At 37.1% G+C, this 22,335-nt stretch overlaps 1 protein-coding gene across 4 annotated transcripts; it reads left to right on the forward strand.

Annotated features, from left to right (window-relative positions):
- The first annotated feature begins 4,745 nt into the window (after positions 1-4,745).
- Positions 4,746-20,856, forward strand: LOC131429288 (importin subunit beta). 4 transcript variants are annotated; one of them, XR_009229410.1, is made up of 6 exons: positions 4,746-5,280; positions 6,647-6,888; positions 6,942-7,970; positions 8,039-9,363; positions 9,535-9,731; positions 13,993-20,856. XR_009229410.1 is itself a non-coding variant. In XM_058593345.1 (5 exons), coding segments are annotated over exons 1-5 (2,637 nt in total). In that variant the 5' UTR covers positions 4,747-5,240; the 3' UTR covers positions 13,994-20,856. The 4 variants fall into 4 exon arrangements, 2 of the variants coding, with proteins under 2 accessions (XP_058449328.1, XP_058449327.1); XR_009229411.1 differs by having other exon boundaries at positions 14,004-20,856; XM_058593345.1 differs by lacking the exon at positions 9,535-9,731 and having other exon boundaries at positions 4,747-5,280.
- Positions 20,857-22,335: the final 1,479 nt, after the last annotated feature.

The raw sequence follows: 22,335 nt of genomic DNA on the forward strand, positions 1-22,335 counted from the left end.
GTATTTATGCTATTGAGCAACAAAACTCAAGAAACATATACGTATGCGTTCGAACCACTGATTGATGTTTGTCAGGAAGCTGGTTTAGTACTCCAGCCTAATTTTGTTATATCCGACTTTGAAAAGGCTGTAGTAAATGTCGTGATAGAAAGTGTTTCTATGTTGTTTCCACTTTACTCAAAACATCATCAAACATCTCAACTTACGAGGTTTAAAAAACCTATACGCCAAAGATGTTACTATAAACATGGCTGTAAAAAAACTGCAGGTTTGTTACAAATTTAAACAAACTGAATATCTTTTTAATACCATTGATATCATAGGAACTATCATTTCTTCCACATACTCGTATACAGGAGGCGTATGAATCCATTAAAGTGACGATTCCTACAGAACTGGAAGAATTTATAGAATATTTTGAAACTACATATGTTTTTGGACGCAATAAAAACAAACGGCCGATGTTTCACACAGTGCTTTGGTTAAATTACAGGGCAGTTATGGAAAATTTGAACTGGCTGGAGATCAGCACCTTTCGATGACAACAATAGTTAAAGAGTTTAGGAAAGAACAACATGAAATCGAAGGAAGGATATTTCGGGTTATGCAGGGGAACTGCCCGCAAACAACTGCTAACAGTATGCAAAAAATCAAAAATATTTGCTTGAAAAGTTCGGAACTTTCCAACATTAACATGGTTGAAAGTATCGCTCTATTGCTTGCTACAAAAAGAAAAGATCGTAAATATATTTACATATATATCTATATACATATAGCATATATAAACTAGATTTTCTAATTTCATATGAAAAATTCAGAATTGATTTTAGTTTTGTTGACTGTGAACAGTCAGGTAGCTAAGCCGACAAATTTCTTGCCGCGGCGACCCCACGCAAGCAAACCGTTTGCCCGGTCTGCCCGTTGAAAGAACCATTTCGGCTTTCTGAGTTTCGGCCTTCTGAGATTCGGCATTTTGAGGTTCGGCTTTCTATGACGTACGGCTTTTTGTGTTTTCGGCTTTTTGTATTTCGGCTTTTCGTTTTTCCGCCTTTCGTATTTCGGCCTTTTGTAGTACTCCCGAAAATTCGCATAAAAAAACCGCATTACTCTGAAACTTCGCATAACTCTGAAAATTCGCATAAAAAAGACCTTAGTGTATATTCGTTCTACTGCCCACCAAGTAGGAAAAAATTATTTAAATTCTCCGGCATTCAAATCATCATTTTACAGTTAACTCAACAATAACATATAAAAAAGATAGAAATGGTATGACTTCCTTTCCAATACCAACGCGGTGGAAATAAATTGTTAATTTAAGATCCTATCGATCAAACATTGAGTAAGCAAAATAGAAGTCCATAGAGGCACAACAAAATCTAACACACAATTGCTCAGCCGGTGAATTAAAGATAGATCGCCTAGTAGAGGAAATGTGTAAGTTTTTGTGAGTGAAACTCTACCCAAGGGATCGACTAAAATGTGAACCACACCGGCCGTGAACAATCAGATCAAATACGAAGTTCTTTTCTACCGGAAAGTTTTCTGAGTTGTATATCATCACATCCACAGTGGTTCAGTTGGCAGAACGATTTCTCAGATCGATTCGATTTGTAACTGTCTCTGAGAGCATATGACGTCAGTTTTTTGGTTTCGTTTCCTTTTCTTTATTTTTTATTTTATCAGTCATAATCTCAGTCTGTCTATCCGTTGAGTAATAGAGAATAGTTTTTCCTTAGGTGATTTTTTTTCAGGCGCTCGCCCAAATATATTTTTTCGATAATTTGAAGGGGAAAAAGCTTACTTTTACCCCCAAATTTATGCTAGGTGCACATAACCATTTTAAATTAAGTTTACTTTTCGTCTTCGACTCATCAGTGCGTCAGCAGATTATGTTGACGCAAACCCCCGGATCAACATAATCCGCTGAGCAGACGTAAAGTTAATGCTGTTTGCAAGACAATTTTTTATTACACAAGAAGTGTAACGTCTAAACTGACGTCTCGAACGAAACAAGTTTCGGCTTACTGGCCGTACAGATTGTGATAATTTGAAGGGGAAAAAGCTTACTTTTACCCCCAAATTTATGCTAGGTGCACATAACCATTTTAAATTAAGTTTACGTTTCGTCTTCGACTCATCAGTGCGTCAGCAGATTATGCTGACTTTCTGTGTGATTGGCTTTTTCTAAAATCCTCGTAATGATTTTTACATCTCTCTTAAAAGGGCTATGATACCGTCGTGAATATTTCATAAGGGCACATAAACCAATGAGAATTTCGCTTTGTTTAATCTTTTTTTTGTTAATATCTCCTTAATTTTTGCGTGTACTTACGAAGTATTCGTGGAGAATGAAAGACAATATTTCCATGTTTCCAACATTACCAGGTATGTAACGTACATTTGTATAACAACGCAGATATAGCCAAAAGAGAAAGTAAACAAAGAGAATCTGTTAATTTCTTATAGGCCAATTTGAAATGTATTGAAGCGAAGCCTGAAGAGCCGAATGTCATATATCTCAGTTGATTTTTCATTATGGCGTATAAGCAAGTGACAGTTTCTCTTTAATCACTCTCTCTTTCGATTATTGTGATGTGATTAAAAAGATTTTTTTGATATCACTATTCTGTTGGAAAGTCGAAAGTTTCGGGTATCATTTCATGCAAAGAGTTGAGTGATAAACGTGGAAACCGCTTGGTAATTAATAGAAGAGAAAGTAAACAAAGAGAAACTGTCACTTGCATATACGCTCTTTTGAAAAATTAACCGAGATATGTCACTACTTAGATGGGCTTGTTGTTATTATGAACACTACATCACCAAAATTTTGTTGGAAAAATGATTTTTTTTTCACTGCAGTGATTACTTCACTGTGCGTGATACTGGTAACAGTGTTGTTGATAGAGCGAGAACCCAGTGCATGCAGCACATTTTCGAGCGAGTGCGAGACGTTTTCTATCTTACTCGCACTCCTCCGCGCACGCTCATGAGTCTCTCACAAAGGTGCATTTTGAACACGAGTGGTGTTTTCCCTTGGGTACAATGAGTGAGAGCCAGCAGGAGGAAACACTTACTGCGAGCGGGTTACTGCTATGAGTCAGCTCGCTCTATTTCAGATTATGTCCGAACTCACTCTAAGAGCGAGTGCCCATCAATACGCATGGAGTGAGAGTACTCCTTCAGTGCGCTAGCATTGTGGTGCACAGATCATTTTAGCCAATCGAAGTGTATTGTAGCATCATGATAGCCGCAAGAGTATGCTACAACTTGACCTCAGCTTATGCTATTAGTATGTAGTCTGATCCTTTTTGAAAGAATGTACAGTATTAAACTGATGCTATTGATGTATTTCCCAGCTCTTCGAAAATATATAAAATACAGCTATCGAGTGAGTATATATAGAGCAATTCCCATCAAACTCTTCATATAGGATAATGACAAAAACCATCAACTTTCGATATGCACCGTAGAATTTATTGGAAATTACTGGAATTTGCCGTAATAAATGAAATAGAAAATATACGAAGAGAATAACTGTCAATTGCTTCTTGTTTTCTTCTCTATGATAGTAATCGCATAGAGTGTATCAGTGTATATTTGGAATATAATGTAATCAGGATTGTCTATTGTACTTATATTTAGCTGCTAAACAAAATCCTAATGCATCATATATCATTCGACTCAATTCGTCGAGCACGTCGAGTTCTGGGTCCGGAATTACAGGGTGATTAGTTGAAAATTTCCAATTTCAAATTACTTACTCAAAATAAATCATTTAAATTTAATTTTGATCCAACTTCTGGTTCCGGAATATGTGGGGACGGGTATAGCGTGATGGGTAAGTCGATGCCTTTCACGCAGCCCTCCTGGGTTCGGTTCCCAACCCCGCACATAGGGTCAGAAGGTTTTTCTGGCCCGAAGAGGTGAATGACCTCAAGGTTAAAACCTCTCTTTAATAATAATGGTTCCGGAATTATAGGGTAAAGTGTGTTTAAAATTGTATACCATCATTAAAAGAGGCGAAACAAAAATACTTAAAAAATATATCTAAATGGGCCACGCAACTACTCTATTCGATAGTCATCATCAGTAGACGGCCAAACAAAATGATTTCAGCTTTCTCGGTTGCCGTTTTCCGATTCCGAAGGAAATAGTGGTCATATTTTCACAAACTCAGGTTTAAATGAAAGATCTTTTGGTACCATACGGTATTCCGAATTCGTCTAGCGGTTCCGAAATTATGGAGTAAAGTGTGTTAAAAATTTTATACCATCACTTAAAGGGGCGAAACAAAAAACGCAAACAAAATTCTAAATTACCCTCAAAACTACTCGAATCGGTAGTCATTATCAGTAGACGATCAAACATACCGATTCCGGTTAATCTTTCAAGAATCGATAAAAATTATTTTGAATAATACCACAATACTATGTGATAGAACGGAACTACACTGGATCAGTTTCAGTTTTCTCAAACGAAAACGACATAAAGTAAGTTCAAATTCACTTATTTTACAATCAATGTTCATGTGAAAACGGAAATTAATTATAATCTTTGCGAATTGGCTATAAATCTTGCCTCGCATTTCGAAATACCAAATTTGTGAAATTAAAAAAAAATATATTCATAACATTTGTACGCCTAGCAGCCCTGCTTGAATGATTGAAAATTCAACGGATCGCGTTCAAATTTGACAGTTTAAAAAGAGAAGTTAACCTTTTCTATACCACATTTCTTGATAACGGCGGGCATACGCTTTGTGTGAGAGTGCACTGGTCGAGACTCGAGAACACTTCTTTTTTGGCACATTGCTTTGCATTAGCAGCCTGCAGCAGCTACTCTTTCTAGAGAGGAGCCGGCCATACAGAAGAAAAAACGCGATTTTGCCAATAATTTCTTATAACGTGAGTGGATAACTTTTGTGGAAAAATCCGTGTCCGTGTGTCACATATTCGCGAAATATATGCGAAAAATATCGATAAGATTGGAAGTGACGTTTTTTTCGTGATAATAAATCGTTTTCGTGACGCCAAAAAGAGGGAAATCCTTAGTGGAAATAACTTTCCACGCGATCGTGCTTCTGGTGGATTTGTCTGGAAAGACGGCGGAATAGCGGAAAAAAAAACCGAAGCTGAGTAGTTCATCGCGCTGTGCGTGTGTGACATTGCGGATAAGGTCTTGCATCAGCACGACATCAAATTCTCTTTCCTGTTGTAAAGTCTGCGGAAATCGAAAAAACTATGCAAATCGTTCAAGTACTTGAAAAAACCGTATCGCCAGGTGAGTGCAAAAAAATCACAGTAAGAGGTTTTTAGATTTAGGTGGCCTGTTGGCCAATGTGGGGATAGTTTTGGGCACTTTTTCGAGTGAAGAATTTTAAAAAGCGATTGTTAGGGTCGCATCGTGGAGGGTCTGAAATGTTTTCAGCATATTGAAGGCTGAAAAGAGCCTCGAAAATATCTTGAAATTACGTCTTTCATGTCATCATGGAGGTGTAAGTGGAGAGTATATTCATGGATTAGTGAGCAGCATGATTCTATCAAGGGGCGACCAAATGAAGTGTTTGCAACATTTTTGCGGTAATACCGTTTGTACTGGAAAGCTATGTCTGTTTTGCACCCAGGAATGCATTTTATAACTTTAACTAAAGTGTCACATTGCTAACGATTATTGTAGCTGAACACAGTTCTGCTCATTCGAGAATTTTCCATGGAACATTCTGTTTTGTTTAATTATGTCGATTTTACATGAACGAATGAAATATTCATAGTGGACAATATTCTTTAGATTTACTTTGATTCTAAGTGCTATTACAAATGGTCAAATCGAATAAAACAGAAAGCGTCTAAAAATCACATTGCATTCTGTATTGATTTTGCGGTTATCATTGTCCCTAAAGCGTTGTATGAAAAGATTGAGTTTGAAACAAAATCTGACATGTTCGCCATACAGAAAATTTCTGAATAAAGCCTAAACAGGCTAAGATTGTCATTATGTGATTGTTTCTAATGCTGTGAATCATTTCGCGGTTAATTAGCTTTTGGTTAAAATCTGACACTCGATGGTTATTTTCCAACACAAAAAAATCTTGCAATGAAAATTCTAATATTAATTCTTTAGTTAAAATTATTTCCATTGGAAAATAAATCCATATAACTTTCCTTCTTCACTTCATTTCAAATTTTGAAATGGGCCACAGTTTTAGTTAAATTTAACTACTTGACATAAAATAACCGCTCAAGTGTCAGATTTCAACCAAAAGTTAAAATTAACTGCAAAATGGTTCACAGCATAAAATTTCCGATTTTGTGACATATTACAAACCAATTCAAAATTATTGGTTGACCCCTCGTATATGCATGGTTGTGTTCAACGTTTTTACCAGAATAAAATATAGCGCAAATTTGAAACGTAACCTATACAATAAATTTATTCACAAGGCATTATTTTATTACGGCGGTTGCCAACGATGCACTGATTATATGACAATTTGAAATTTTAGATGTACTTTTATAATTTTTCTGATACTGGAAATCTCTGCTCATTTGGTGATCGTTTCTGAAATAATTCAATGGAAGTTTGAATGAGATTGTAAACCTTTATGCTTTGCGTTCTATAATCAAGTATTAATTATTTGAAATTACAGATAAGGATGAGTTGCTTGCGGCAAAGAACTACCTTGAACAGGCGGCAGCATCTAATCTCCCTAATTTTCTTCGAGCGTTGTCCGATGTGTTGGTGTTTGCCGGGAATTCGCCGGTGGCTCGTATGGCAGCCGGTTTGCAATTGAAGAATCAACTCACTAGTAAGGATGCCAGCGTCAAGTATCAGTCACAGGAGCGATGGCTCTCATTCCCAGAAGATATGCGAGAATACGTAAAAAAGAATGTGAGTAGTTTCGAATTGTTTAGTAAGAAAAAATACAAAATTTAGTGTTTCAGATCGTCGCCTCCTTGGGAACTGAAAGTACTCGACCTTCGTCAGCGGCCCAATGCGTTGCTTATGTCGCTGTTGCTGAGCTACCAGTTGGTCAGTGGGCTAATTTGATGCAGAAGCTTGTGGATAATGTTGTCAACGAAAAATCCACCGAGATGGAACGGGAAGCCACCCTCGAGGCAATTGGTTATATTTGTCAAGACATCAATTCAGAAATCCTTGAGCATCAATCGAATCAAATTCTAACGGCCATTATCCATGGAATGCGTAAATCGGAACCTTCAAATCACGTCCGATTAGCGGCCACCAATGCTCTGCTAAATTCTTTAGAGTTTACTAAAGCTAACTTTGAGGAAGCGGCAGAGAGAAATTATATCATGGAGGTTGTGTGTGAGGCGACTCAAAGTTCGGATACGCAAATTTGTGTGGCGGCTCTTCAGTGCCTGGTGAAAATTCTCACACTCTATTACCAGCACATGGAAGCATACATGGCACAGGCTTTGTTTCCTATTACGCTAGAAGCAATGAAGAGTGATAACGAACAGGTTGCGCTGCAGGGCATAGAGTTCTGGTCCAATGTTAGTGATGAGGAAATCGATCTGGCCATCGAAGCCCAGGAAGCAATGGAAGCCGGTCGACCTCCAAATCGTGTATCACGTCACTATGCCCGAGGAGCACTGCAATACCTTGCCCCGGTGTTGATGGAAAAACTAACCCGACAAGAAGAGTTCGACGACGAAGATGATTGGAACCCTTCCAAGTCTGCTGGTGTGTGCCTGATGCTTTTGGCCACATGTTGTGAAGACGAAATTGTTCCGCATGTTCTGCCTTTTGTGAATAACAACATAAAGTCGACGAACTGGCGGTACCGTGATGCTGCACTGATGGTATTTGGCTCGATTCTTAGTGGGCTGGAGGTGAACACACTGAAACCCCTGGTGGAACAAGCGATGCCGACATTGATCGAGCTAATGTATGACCAGAGCGTAATCGTTAGAGACACTTGTGCGTGGACATTTGGTCGAATCTGCGAGGTATTGTCTGGTTTCGTATATTTCATAATTGTATATTTTAAATAGTTTTCTTTTCTTCAACTGAACAGGTTATTCCCGAAGCGGCAATCAATGAGCAGTATCTGGAACTTTTGCTGAAAGCTCTACTCAACGGCTTGAAAGCAGAACCCCGTGTTGCTACTAATGTTTGTTGGGCTTTCACCGGTTTATCGGAAGCAGCGTATGATGCCGCAAATGTCGATGACGACCCTCCACAGACATACTGTCTGTCCCAGTACTTCGATTTTATTATTAGCAATCTGTTGGAAACGACTGACCGTCCAGACGGCGCTCAGGCTAACCTGCGTTCTTCTGCCTATGAAGCTTTGATGGAAATGATCAAAAATTCTCCACAGGATTGTTACGTTTCGGTACAGAAAACAACAATGGTTATTCTGGAACGACTCAATCAAGTCCTGCAGATGGAATCACACATTTCCACTCACAACGATCGACACCAGTTCAACGATTTGCAGTCGCTTCTCTGCGCCACACTTCAATCGGTTCTGCGAAAGGTTGATGCAAAAGACGCTCCCCAAATATCGGATGCTATTATGACGGCTCTGTTGACCATGTTCAGTTCAAGTTCTGGTAAAGTTGGAGGTGTTCAGGAAGATGCCTTGATGGCAGTATCAACGCTGGTCGATTTACTCGGAGAACAGTTCATCAAGTACATGGATGCTTTCAGAGAATATCTGTATATGGGTTTGAAAAATCATCAAGAGTATCAGGTTTGCTGCACTGCTGTCGGTCTTGCCGGAGATATTTGCCGGGGGCTTAAAAGCAAAATCCTCCCATATTGCGACGAGATTATGACTCTGCTACTGGAAAATCTCAGCAACCCTTCGATTCATCGGAGTGTCAAACCCCAGATTCTATCTGTTTTTGGCGACATGGCACTGAGCATTGGAGCTGACTTCAAGAAATATTTGACCATTGTGTTGCAAATGCTGACACATGCGACACAAGTGCAGGTTGATCCTAACGATTACGATATGATCGATTATCTGAACGAACTGCGAGAAAGCGTACTTGAAGCCTACACCGGAATCGTGCAGGGTCTGAAGGGTGTCGACAAGAGTCCTCATGACGATGTCAATCTGTTGCAACCGCACGTGATGTTTATCGTAAATTACATCATCACAATAGCAAAGGACACTGAGCTGTCAGATGGAAACATTGCCATTGCGTGCGGCCTGCTAGGCGATATGTGCTCGGCATTCGGACCTGATTTGTTGCCACTAGTGGAAGATCCTCAAATCCAGCAGCTGTTGAACGATGGCAAGAATTCACGTACTAGCCGCACCAAAACACTAGCCAACTGGGCGCTGAAGGAAATCAAAAAACTTAAGCAACCGGCGAATGATGCGAGTTGGTAAGTTTGTGTAGTGACTTCGAATTAGTTGGTTTAAGCGGTCGGTTTGTGGGATGAAGATTTTTTGATTCTTTCTGATACGTTTCTGCTTTGTTTTGAAAAACTTGTGTAAACCCTATTTTTCTCTTTCAATTTCTTTCTCTCATTTTATTATGTATCTTTGGGCACTAGGCGACATAAGTGAACTGGTAGTTAGCAAAGACATGTAAAATAATAACGCGTGATTGTAAAAGTATGAGCGAGACAAAAGATTGTGATGATTTGGGGATGCGGCTGAAGGAGCTCTACTTGCAGTTCTAGCTAATAACAATGATTAGAAAGTGTCAAGTCGTGGAATGCTAGTTCCTTCCTGGAAATGTTCGTCGAAGGTAATAGCAATTATTGAACTGTTTTTTTTTTGCATTCGTTAACATCGGCTTTTTCTTTTGCTGTTGGCTAGATCTGTTTTTTTTGTGTTTATTTCTCGTAACCCTATCTAGAAGCTTTAACAATAAAGTTATGTTGTGGCCTTTTAATTCTAGTTTATGTGTGTTACTAAGTTCATACATCGTTTGTACACAGAAAGGTCTCATTTCGTCGATCATCACAATCAATAATCAGCTGAACAGAATCGTGCATTGTTTGTGTTTTTCGAATAGTTTCGAGGTGTCTTTTACACTTTGTTTCCCAGATAACATCACTCCATCGCTTGTAATTGCTTTGTGTAAGACTGCGATAAAATCGGAATAATGTTGGTAGCAAAACGTTGTCACGTCACTTATTTTTCAATCATAAAATGTTTCAAATATTCATATTTTTTTATTTAAACATTTGACAACCGTTTGCCAAGACTTCAGAACAAGCTGAAATAGTGACGTACATCGTTCAATTGTGGTAACGAGCGTATCGTCGAAAATATCGTGGCAAAAAGGGCTCGTCTGACAATATCATTCGTAGTTTAGTGTCTTTTTTTAGCCCGGGTCAGTGGGAGATCTTATACAAGTCGTTCATCAACGATCAAGACGTTTTAATGACTGTTTGAGGTCGGCGTTTGTAACAAAGCCATTGACAGGTCATCCAGGTATCCAGTTTTTACTCACCCGGACTTATTTTCGTAAGGTTATTTGAAAAGAAAAATGTATGCCAGTAAACTTTAGACCATGAATGAATCTTTTTAATAGTAAGTTCATGCTTTGTACTAAGGACAACAGGCGACATGTTTAAGTTCTTATGAAATTCTACATCAAAATATTGTCATGAAACTTCTGATATTGAATCTTGACAAAAATTAGTTGTTTCAATACATTGTTTCATTTTCAAATCAGGGCACAAAGTGGCACACAGAGGCTCACAGTATATCACGTGTTAGGCATGGGTTTCTTTGTTGGCCGTCACTCCATATAACTGCACCTGAGACTTATGTTTAATTCTGCCTACGTGGAGAAACTTTTGAGTGATGATCCACTATTTGGACTGTGGCTAAGGTATTCCACAGTAAGAGTAATCCACAAAATAACATGATGACTCCAGTAATGAGGTAACTATTGATGCAATGCGCTTATTGTTAAATTAATTACCGACTAAATTAGTAACCCTAGATAACACGTCGGTCAAAAAACCCCGGTTTGATAAAGAAAAGAGCTTTTGTCCTAAAGAGTTTATTTATTTATTTATTTACAATCAACAGACACAATTTGGTCCTAATGATAATTTCTAATAATATTCAGAAAAATTGTACGTATTCTGCTTCGTGACACATTAAAATTATACCCAGATGAAACACGGTTGAACCGACGACACGACCTGCCACTCGTCTATCAAAACTGTATCGTAAATTTAACTACCCCTCAGTAACTGGAAATGTCAAATCGGAAACGCTAGTGAATTTTTTTAAACTGGCAGCACAAGTTGATATATTTATTGATTTTGAATAACAGTCACCATATCCTTGGTTACTGCATACCGAAGGCAAGATGAATGTAAACAAAATAAATTTCAGATCGGTTATTATATTACGGAACATTTTAATGGATTTACCTGACTCGAGCGGAATGTAAAAATTGAGGAGTATGAGTTATGTCTTTTATAAAGCCAAGTTCAAAATTCAGGTCTTGACTTGAAACCGTTGTGTGAGAAGGAAGACATGGAAATGACCGACAACGAGCTAGTGCTCTGCGACCGGCATAACGTACGATAAAATGATTTCATTGTGGAATTTCACTAGTAATCCTCGAATAGTGGCCAACAAGGTGAAATACTGTTTCTACTGCTGCGCAATCAACCGACACAAAACAATTTTGACACCGGTATATTACACCGAATCCTACTGCCCAGAAAAGCTAGCAGTTGAAGTGTACGGATGAATCGCTGGAAGCAGATCATTGTCCTCGTTCGTTGGTTTCATCCATAGTTTCGATTAAATTCCGAAAATCGAGTTCATTTAAATGCATTTCTGCTTAATTTGGACAAAGTTGAACACTAATAGAACTATTCCACCGCTTTCAAAACATGTTTATTTGTTTTGGGGTTCCTTGGTAACTAGTCCATAGCAACTTAAACAGTGTTGCTCGAGAAGATTATTTTTATCATTTACAAGGGGTCGCTAGATTTGTGGTAACTGGCGGTGAATCGTTAGCGAACAGTTTTAATGCTGATTTTTCTTCGGAGTGCCTGGTCGTGTCGTCGGTTGAACGATCTCTGTAAACCAATAATAGAACCGTTTGCGCCATAGTTGGTACGTCGTATAGGAAGTCGAAGAAAAGCACTGTTGCGGAGAGCTCTGGGTCGCACATTAATATTAATTTCGTTGAGCAAAACGGGACAGTCGATCCTACCGTTGAATATATCTGCTATTATCAAAGCGCGTGATAATTCTCGTCGCACTTGTAATGTGTCGAGACCCATTAATAACCCGCGACTTTCATAACTAGGTAATTGATGTTTACATCATCAGCAAACGATAAGCGAGGACCTTCCAAGGCAAAATTGACATCATTGAAGTACAGTAAAAATATTAACGGTCCTAGATGACTTCCCTGTGGTATTCCGGATGATGCGAGGAACTCTCCGGAAGTATGATCGTCAATTTTAACTGCTAAACGACGATTCCTAAGATACGATTGCAATTAACGAAGAATGTTCGAACTGAATTCAAGTCTGTCCAACTTAGCAACCGTGATGTCGTGTTCCATCATTGCATCAAACACATAAGACAAAAACGATAGTAAGTTTGTGGTTGTTGAGCGGTTAGGCATGAAACCGTGTTGAGTATCGACGATATATTGCTTGCAGTGATTGAAAATTGGTGTCAGTATAACCTTTTCGAACAGCTTCGGTATAGCGCTAAGGGTAGTTGTTTATATCCTTTTTATCGCCTTTCTTGTGGACTGGGAACATAAAGGAAGCTTTCCATAAATTGGGGAAAACTTCTGTAGCGAGAGACATTCGAAATAATTTGCAGAGGGGAGCGATTACTCCACGCGAACACTTTTTAAAAATAACTGCCGGTATTCCATCAGGGCCTGGAGAATTTGAGGCTTTCATTCCTACAATTGCCGTCCGTATTGATTTTTCGTAAATATTGATGCAGTTTAATAAGTTATTAGACAGGGGAACGTTAAGTGCTGCGGCAGCAATTTGCTGAACACCAGCTGAAATCAAAATTCCATATATTTTTTGCTGTATCAGTCTGTAATTCCGGAACCGAAAGTCGTATCCTGCTAAAATTTGGGGTTGTAAGAACTGCCATTTGAACTAACGCTAGTGAAAATTAGATCAGTGGTATCAGATTGCACGTTTTTGTTCATTTTGCGCATTGTACCCTGTAACTCCCGAACCGGAGACCGGATCCAGATGAAATTAAATAGCAACTTATGGGACTATAAGTAGAAGGCCTTTAATTTAAATCTTAGTTGAAGAAAATCGGTTGAGCGGTCTCTGAGAAAATCGAGTGCACTTTTTATTCATTTTTTTTGCACATTTCACCCCGTTACTCTCGAACCGGAAGTCGTTGAGAGATATAATAGCACCCTATCTGACCAAGAGACCTTACATTTGAATCTAAGTTTGTGAAAATCGATCCAGCCATCGTCGAGAAAATCGAGTGCACATTTTGGTACACATACATACACACACATACAGATAGAGAGAAAGATTTGCTCAGTTCGTCGAACTGAGTCAAATGGTTTGACATTCGGCCCTCCGGAAAAAAACATCGGTTTTCACAGTGATTGCATAACCCTTTTCTATATGAGAAAGACAAAAAATACTTACTGTGCAATACTTACTGTAGTTAGTCGAACAACATCACTATTAGCATGTCACCAGTAAATAACTATTTTTTAAAAATATGCGTTTTGAAGCCTCATATTGAGTTGGAACTCACTGACACTCCCTTAGTGTTTTCCAAATTAATGAGGCCACAAAAATCCCATTTTCAATCATGTTCAAATCTTCTGTGAACACATGCAGTTGATCTATTTATGTATTGAAGTGGGACATTCCAATTTCCGCTTACTATCATCTATCATTGCCTATACCGATGTCGAGAACACTTTCATGAAAGAATTAAACAATTTTCAGACCACATAACGCATGCTGAACGCCCACACCCACCTTATTCCATTGTAATTGATTCTCCACTACTTACAGATTTAATTCAGCATTAATGGTAACACGCTCAACTACACAGCAGCCAACGGCACCACCAGCACAGTCCCAGCAATGTAATTCATCTACTATCGAACCGTTCCTGAACCCTTCCGACCGTTCGTCACTGCAAGATGTTTCGTGTGTCCTCGAAGATTCTGCTAGTTTTATCGACTATAATGAGTCGTTCGCTTATAACTACCATAACAATGAACATCTCTGCTTCGACTTGTCGCTGCGAATTTAGGAATTTCCTCACGTTTTAAATATTCGATTTTGATCAAATGGCTTCAATTACAGTATCACCCTACGACAAGTAAGTCCCTTACAACTACTCTTTTATGTCTGTGAATCGGCGGACGCTGTATCAACGAACGGGAAGAGAGAAGATGAGTTATAATACCGCATGATTCCAACTGTTGTCGCTGGTCGCTCCAGAGAAATCTGATTTGTCCCCCAGAACAGGAACTGTGTGTACAGCTAGCTAACTAACAGTGTGTAGTAGTACTAGTAGTAGCAAACTTTAGATGATTACTCTGTAAGTCAACTAAATCAAACCAATTATTTTTCAAGCGTAGCGAGTAGAGTCTACGAGACTCCCCAACACATACAGAAACATAGACATAGACACATGCCCATATACAGTCCTCATTACAAGTGAAATCTTTCGATCTACTAGTTGAAACGTGTGCCATAGTGAAATTTCCGGGTGTATTTTCGAAAAGTGGCCTGCACAAGGTGCAAACTATTGGGCTTCGGTAGTTCGATTGTAAATTTGTTGACAAATAAAATTGTTATTCGTACGATGTACATTTTCACCGTGGCACTCGTTTTATTATTTTTAATTAATCTACAAGTATGCAAAATACATTTCAAACTGCATCAAATTCAACCTCCACAAATACCCATAGTAATAACTAGATTTAGACCGAAACATATTTAACTACCGTTAAATTGCAAGTGATCATGAAATATCCACCGGCAAATGAAGGGGGAACGAAATACTTCTAATTCGACAAATATTACGGAACGACAGTTGGTCGAACGGCGCGTTTTCAGTTTTCCGTTTTAAAACGTCTCTGTGAGGCAAGGTCAGTTTATTCCTATTGGGTGGGTTCGGAGGCATATTGCCTTCGAGGTTTTTAAGAAAGTAATATATATTTTAAGTGTAACACGAACACATTAATTGCTGTAATATTTTTGAGGAAAGAAATATTTCGTTGACCTTTGTCCTTCTTTCCTTGGGCCCAATGGTATCTTCGAGAAAATTAGTTTTGGGTTTCCCCGAGCAAAAAGGCAAGAAAATAATAAACACAATTATTTGCGTATGCATATGATCACAGTATAAGAAGGAAACAAGAAAGCTTAAGATGTAGTTTACGGTTCAACACTATACAATATATTAGAATTAGAAGATAAAAATCCAAAAAAAAAACAAAAAAAGTAAGAGTCATGCAATTACACGAAAGTAATGGTAAATTAGTACGAGGAACGATTGCGTGCGATTTGTGGATTTGCGATCTTAGCTTCGGTTGCTTGCTGTGGTGAGACGCTGAATAAAATGTAAAACGAAATGAACGGAACAAACAAAACCTCATTCGTAACGACGAACGAATCGAGATGGATTGACGAGTTGGTGTGATACAGGGAATGCTATGTGTGAAATTGTTTGGTTTTCACTCACTTAATTTGATCATTCTGGTATTGTTGGAGACAAACTGGAGCAGACCGAGTATACAAAGATTTTTCTAAGGACAATCTTGGCGTTTAACGAACATTCTCGAAGTTTAATCCTTTCCATAATGTTTGTTACGTTTCGGATGATAATAATTTATAACACATTCTGTAACTATAACTAATTCAATAGTACGATCCTATGGACAAGAGTTCGAATATGTTATTACAAAATTAATTTGTATGGTTTAAAACGCACAAAGTTGAAAAATAAACCTTCCATCGTTGAACTAATAGAACCTTTACCTGTAATTATCATAAACTGACCTATCGACCGACTGAAATTCGACTGAACAATGAATAGAATCCATACCAATAGACGATACTAAAGATATGCTGTGTGGGCCTGGAAGCGGGAACGATGTTGAGATCGTTATATTTGTTAATCTTATTTTTGTAGTTCGTACGCGTGAAACGCTGTACTTGTGCCTGTGCGTGTGTGTGGGTGAAGCGAAAACAAAACGGATGTGATACATTTGGATGGAACCTTTTGTCTACGTATTTCAATTGTAACCAGAACGAAGTGTGATATTTTCTGACAACGCGTATGGATGTGACTACAAACGAGTTTCCCTTTGCAAATGAATGCATATAAATGTCAAACAATTAAATTATCATTATTTTACTAACGGAAGTTTATTAGTTCATATTTGTTTGTTTCATTAATATCTAAAATACATGATACATGCATCTGTTTCAAAACATTTAAGTTATAATTAAAATTTCCTTTTGGCGACACTGAGATCCTTCTGGTTCAGTCATAGTCATTTTGGTAAAAATGTTTGACATCGCCGAATTCAAACCTAATTTGCTACGATATTCCGATCCTTTTCGATGTCCCGGGTTGGTGGTTCAATGCATAGGGCGCTGGTTTTTTACAAGCCAGTTGTCGTCTGGCTTAAAGTCGTTTTGCAAAACGGTTTTCTATTACAATGGATGGTTTCATAGTTATACTTATCATAGCTAATTGGTCGCTGAGAATACTTTAACTCTTGTTCAAAAAAGTTTATCTGATAACATGCTAGGTTTCTTCGTTAATTTTCAAAAGGTAACAACTGAATCAAATTATGTTGGACTTTTCATTTAACACCACGGTCGTCTTTTTTTTTTATTTTTTTAAATAACTATTTATTGGAATATGAGTTAAAATTAAATTATTAAGATTTAAATTGGGTGTTCAGCCACAAGTGGTGACTTTTCAGCCCTATTATATATATATATATATGATTTGGTTATTACCATGAGGACATTATTTGCTTCCGCAATTCTGAGATTTTTGTGTAGGGAAAATTCTAAACCTACTTGTATTGTGTAATGGGGAAAAGGAACTTATATACTAACTTACTAACTAATACAGAGAGCGAATCGATTCAATTGAAGATTGCATCGATTTTTGTCGGAATTTGCTTATAATATTATGTGACATTACATCTAATGGTTCTATATTTGTGAGTCTGTGTAACTCATTTGTACTAAACCAGGGAGGACGCTTCAAAATCATTTTCAGAATTTTATTCTGAATCCTTTGAAGCGTTTTCTTCCTGGTGAAACAACAACTTGACCAAATTGGTACTGCATAAAGCATGGCTGGTCTGAAAATTTGTTTATAAATTAACAATTTGTATTTAGACAGAGCTTAGAATTTCTGTTTATAAGAGGATATAAACATTTAATATATTTATTACACTTTGCCTGGATTCCTTCAATGTGATCCTTGAAAGTGAGTTTTTACCACGGTCGTCTTATTAACAGCCCAAATATGATGATTGATTAAGCACTGTACTAAAAAAAATGCAACATCACCAACAAATTATTCTAAGTTGGAGTTTTAAACTCTTAGGAACTAAATGATAACATATAAGTTATGTTTTTGGCGAGTTGGTTTATTCAACCTCATCTCCTACGGTAAATATCGGCACGTTGAACTCGATACTCCCTCTATGCAACATTTGCGCCATCTTTCTTACACTATTTCTTCAAATCCTTGTCGTTTTTGAGAGCCTTCCCAGTTTATTAAAGCGTTCCCGGTATAATCACCCAGAATTGTTCTCTTGAGCGAAATTCTGCCGAGTTTAACAGATGTACCTCTATCGGTAAAAATAGAAACTTGATTTCGTACCACTCCATCACCGGTTTTGTGTAACGGCACGATGCCAGATCCTCCCAAAACAGATTGTCACCTTCGTGGGACCGGAGGAAGGACAACAGGCGTTTCCTGGGGCATTGATGATGCCTGCAGAATTCACCGTATCCACTCTAAACTAGTTATTCTTAAAATTTCAATTTTCAGTTATCAAATAAAATGTTTTACACAAAGAAGTGTTGCATTTTTTTCGAATACAGTCGAATTTTCCCGAAACAACGAACAATAATTCTAGCTACTCCAATTGTATTTAAATAAAAGATGTATCAAGCCAAATGTATCCTTATGGTAAATGGTCTCAAACCAAACGGATCTCAATTCCAAACTAAAAACTTCTTGTAATGCTGTTACTATTTATAATTTTCGTATCTTCGTAGGACTATGGCAATGAAAAACACGCATTCGACTTAAAGTCCACCAAGATCGATCGTTACAACCAATTTAGAACTATAAAAACCAGCTCTATTTTGTGCGCAGTTGGTTGCACTCAACAAATCCAATGCTTATTATTGTTTCAATCACTTTATTATAAAACAAAGCGAAAATATTTGTGTATTATGAAATGCATGAGTCTGTTTAACTGGTGTAAAAATCTGTACCATTCCATCGAGTGTAAAATAATGTCGTGTACATGGGAAAGCATCTTTAGCGTTGAACATACTCGAACAATCGCAAGAACGAAAAATCAGTTTAATAATAAGCAGCTAATCCTACAATAAACGAAAGACTTGTAACGGATACGCAACACACAAATACAAATACCACAACCTAAACATAATAAACTCATGGTTCCCAGTCGAAGTAATTTAAAAAAAATTCTTTCATGCGCGAGTATAAAATAAAAAGACTTTCGACTTAAGACAGTCGACTTAAGACAGTCAAACTTAATTAGTAAAAACAAAAGTGAAAAAAAAACAAGCAAACATTGCTCAGGTACATACAGCAACAAAGAAAGAAACAAACATACAAACAAATACCTACATACAAAACAAAATACAAAGACTTACAAACAGTGAAACACTGAACTCTCAATCTAAAATAGGTGAAGCGAGGAAAAACATAAAACAGATAACAATAAAAGTGGAGTGATGTGACATTTTTCCTTCTTGCTAAACATAAAAAGAGAACAAGTGCAAACGCGTGTGGGTGAGTGAGAGTGTGCTAGTGGTACATAAAGAAATCGAGAGAGTATCTGGGAGATCTATCTACTGGTGATGAATGTTCCAAAAAGTCAAATATTTATACTGTAAGCGGTAAATGATAAACGTATTAGGGTTTCAGTTACTCCTGTTTAGCTAGACGAACAATGAATGTGAGTGGAACATGGAACATTTTTAGTCTCTAATGCGAATTTCCAGATGAGAATCGAGGAACTTAGGAATCAGTTTCTGTAAAACTCTGAAATGTCGAAAAACAAAATCAGAATTTAAACGGAACCTAACCGAAACCAATGAATAACAAACTATGTACTGGGGAAATATGAAAAAAAAAATCCATTAGAATATAAGTAGGAATTTATCGGAATTATAATGAACTATACATACTGACACACCTAGACGCAAATGAAATAAGTTGAATTATGAAATAATAAAAATGAAAACAACTGTGATTTGAGAAAGCTTTTCAGCAACAATCATACTAATGTTAGTGAAACATTCACAAATTGACAGGCTTAAAAGCAAAAATAAATGAATTGAAATTTACAAATCATGCACTCGGACAAGATCATGGGTGTTAGAAAAACAAAGCGGAGAAAGCTTTCTCAAGAAATGAATGACTGATTTTAAACGAACCTTAACGTAATACCAACTTTGTAGAGAAGAGTGCGTGGATTCCAACAGCGTGTGTAAGTAAATGAGTGTTCCAAGAATATTCGAAATAGTTATTTGTTTCGTTCATATTAATCAAACTTACTTTACATCCTACAACAAAAACATTGAGTAACCGTGGTTCATTGAGTGAGTGCGGGATCAATGTATCTTTTATCGTAAGTAGAGTTTGAAATACAAAACCCATCTCATCAATAATATGGAAACCTCCAAAGGGGGAAACTGGGTTAGCGAAATATCAAAAAGAATTATCATGTTCGTATAATATATACATTTTAAATAATAAGGAAACCGTGTAACAAAAATCCAACAAAAGTAGGCTAATCACATGAACTAGATTGAAACTTTGGAGGTTTCGAAACAACTGATTTCATAGTGCGTCCGGAGAAGGGATAATATTGACTGTGACTGTATAGAATTCCAAGAAAATACATACCGAAATGAATATTTTTATAACAGTGTGCGAAAAATATATCTGACATAGTTGCTTGAGAGTTATGTAAGACGAGGATGCCACGATGGACCTTTATACAACGGACTGACACACTTAGAATTGGCCATACAATAATGAAAAAAAATCATGAGTTTCTAGGAAACATGAGTGCTTAAAAATAGTTGATAACTGCGAAAGTGTTAACTGTATGTCTGCTTCTCTGTATGTATGTTCAAATAGTGTAAAGAGACAAACAATAAGAAAATAAGTGTAAACTCTGTTAATTTCACGATTGTGTATTTCAAAGTGTCTGATGAATTCCGCGTGAAAAAAATAAGCCATAGAAGTAAAAAAGCAGTATGTAAATGAGCGCTGTGAGAGATTGTGTTGCGAGACTGGAGAACGATTCCTAGCGTAAGACGCGTGTTAGTGGTAAGTGAGTGTAGGTCCATTTGCAAGTAAGATCGATTGTCTGTACATTTGATGCTTGGTGACTGAATAAAAATTACATGACTGCCAAAAAACATTATCTTGTCTTATTTATTTTTCTGTATATCAGTGAAAGGCGAGAAAACAAACCGTAGGAATCAGGATAATAAGGTATCACAATAGTTGTGATGTTGTTTTTTATTAAAAGCGATGAGCGGGTAACTTTTGTTAAATGGTGATTTTTTTCGATTATGAGACAAATAAGTTTTGTATGAAATGGAAATAAACGAGGAAAACGAGTCGTTGCTTTTGTTATTCATCCTTTGTCTCCTTGAATAAATATCATATTTGTGTGAACCTAGCTCATTAAACGAAGTGTTAGATTTTACCTACTACTATAACGTTTTAATATATATTATATATACCATAGTTTACGACAACTTTTATCTTGTATCGGTTTCTAAAATGATCGAAATTGGCTTCACAGGGGTTGGTGGTGAGTGACGAGGTAATAAATCAGTCCCTAATAAATCCCATTATAACCCAGGGATTTTCAAATTTTAACCAAATGCACTAATATCATCAATTCCATCAAATTGTGTATTGCAGATGGTGGAAAACACAAGATCACTATTATGAATCTTTTCCAAACGAAACTAACCTATCACCCTTATTATTGTTTACGTCTGTATCGACCATACGACGATAGGGTACTTTCGAACGAATACGAATAAGCCATTCTTATTTTACTCGAATGAATTCGAACGCGACTTGTTTGCCACACAATATTCAAATATCAGTAAACTTCTTCAAATAAATGCTAAGCCTTTATGAAATCAATCCAATTCTTGTGATTAACCATATGCGAAACGCTAGAATGTATGCCATATGTATGATATTTCATAAACTGGAGGAATACAGTATCAGGAAAATGATGAGATTGAAATTTAATTTTAAGGGAGCTTTTTTTTTATTTGTTAAAAATACTTTTGGTCAATGTCATTCCAATAGTACCGACAGAAGTACTCTCATAGTTGTAGACAAAATTATTTTATATCGTTCTTTTATTCCGATTTTTTCGTTCGCCGGGAGCAGACACAATTTAAACAAGCATACTTGGTACATTTCGTTCAAAATGTACATATTTGTGTTGGTTATTAGCGGATTTCATGTTCAGCTTTACTTGCTTCCTTTCCTTCATTTATTGAAAAATTAGCTTCCAAATAGATAATTAATTTCTAAGAATTTACTGTTCATGTGATCCGCGATAATTCGCAGGTTATTTCTTAAGCACACACTAAGAAATAATTTTATGAATCAAGTTTCTTTTGATTCCCAAAAGTCCTATTACTAGAAAGTATAACGTATCCTCGTTAATCGTGATTCCATTCTTTACCCAGGGTTGGCGGTGACGCTACATTACAACCAGTTGTCTTGTACTCGAGCCCTGTCTCAGAAGGATTTTTTGTCAAGAGGATTTTAGTGCTATGGCTAGTACTATATTCTGTACGTTATGAATAAGCTGCGAAGTTTGTTGAAACAGGAAACTGTTAACAATTTTCTATGGAAGACTAAGTTTGAATGATCTCTGCAACCAACCGATCTTCCTAACAAGCACCTCTACTCTGAATTTCGATAGAATCGGATTATTTCGAATGAATGTGAAAATTTACATTCTGTAATCCGATCGAGTGATACTTTTGTATGGAAAACTCGAACTCGATCGAGATGCAGAATTTCGCATTCGATCGAAGCAATCCGATTCGATCGAAATACAG

This window comes from Malaya genurostris, chromosome 2 (assembly GCF_030247185.1).
Source record: "Malaya genurostris strain Urasoe2022 chromosome 2, Malgen_1.1, whole genome shotgun sequence".
NCBI lineage: Eukaryota > Metazoa > Arthropoda > Insecta > Diptera > Culicidae > Malaya > Malaya genurostris.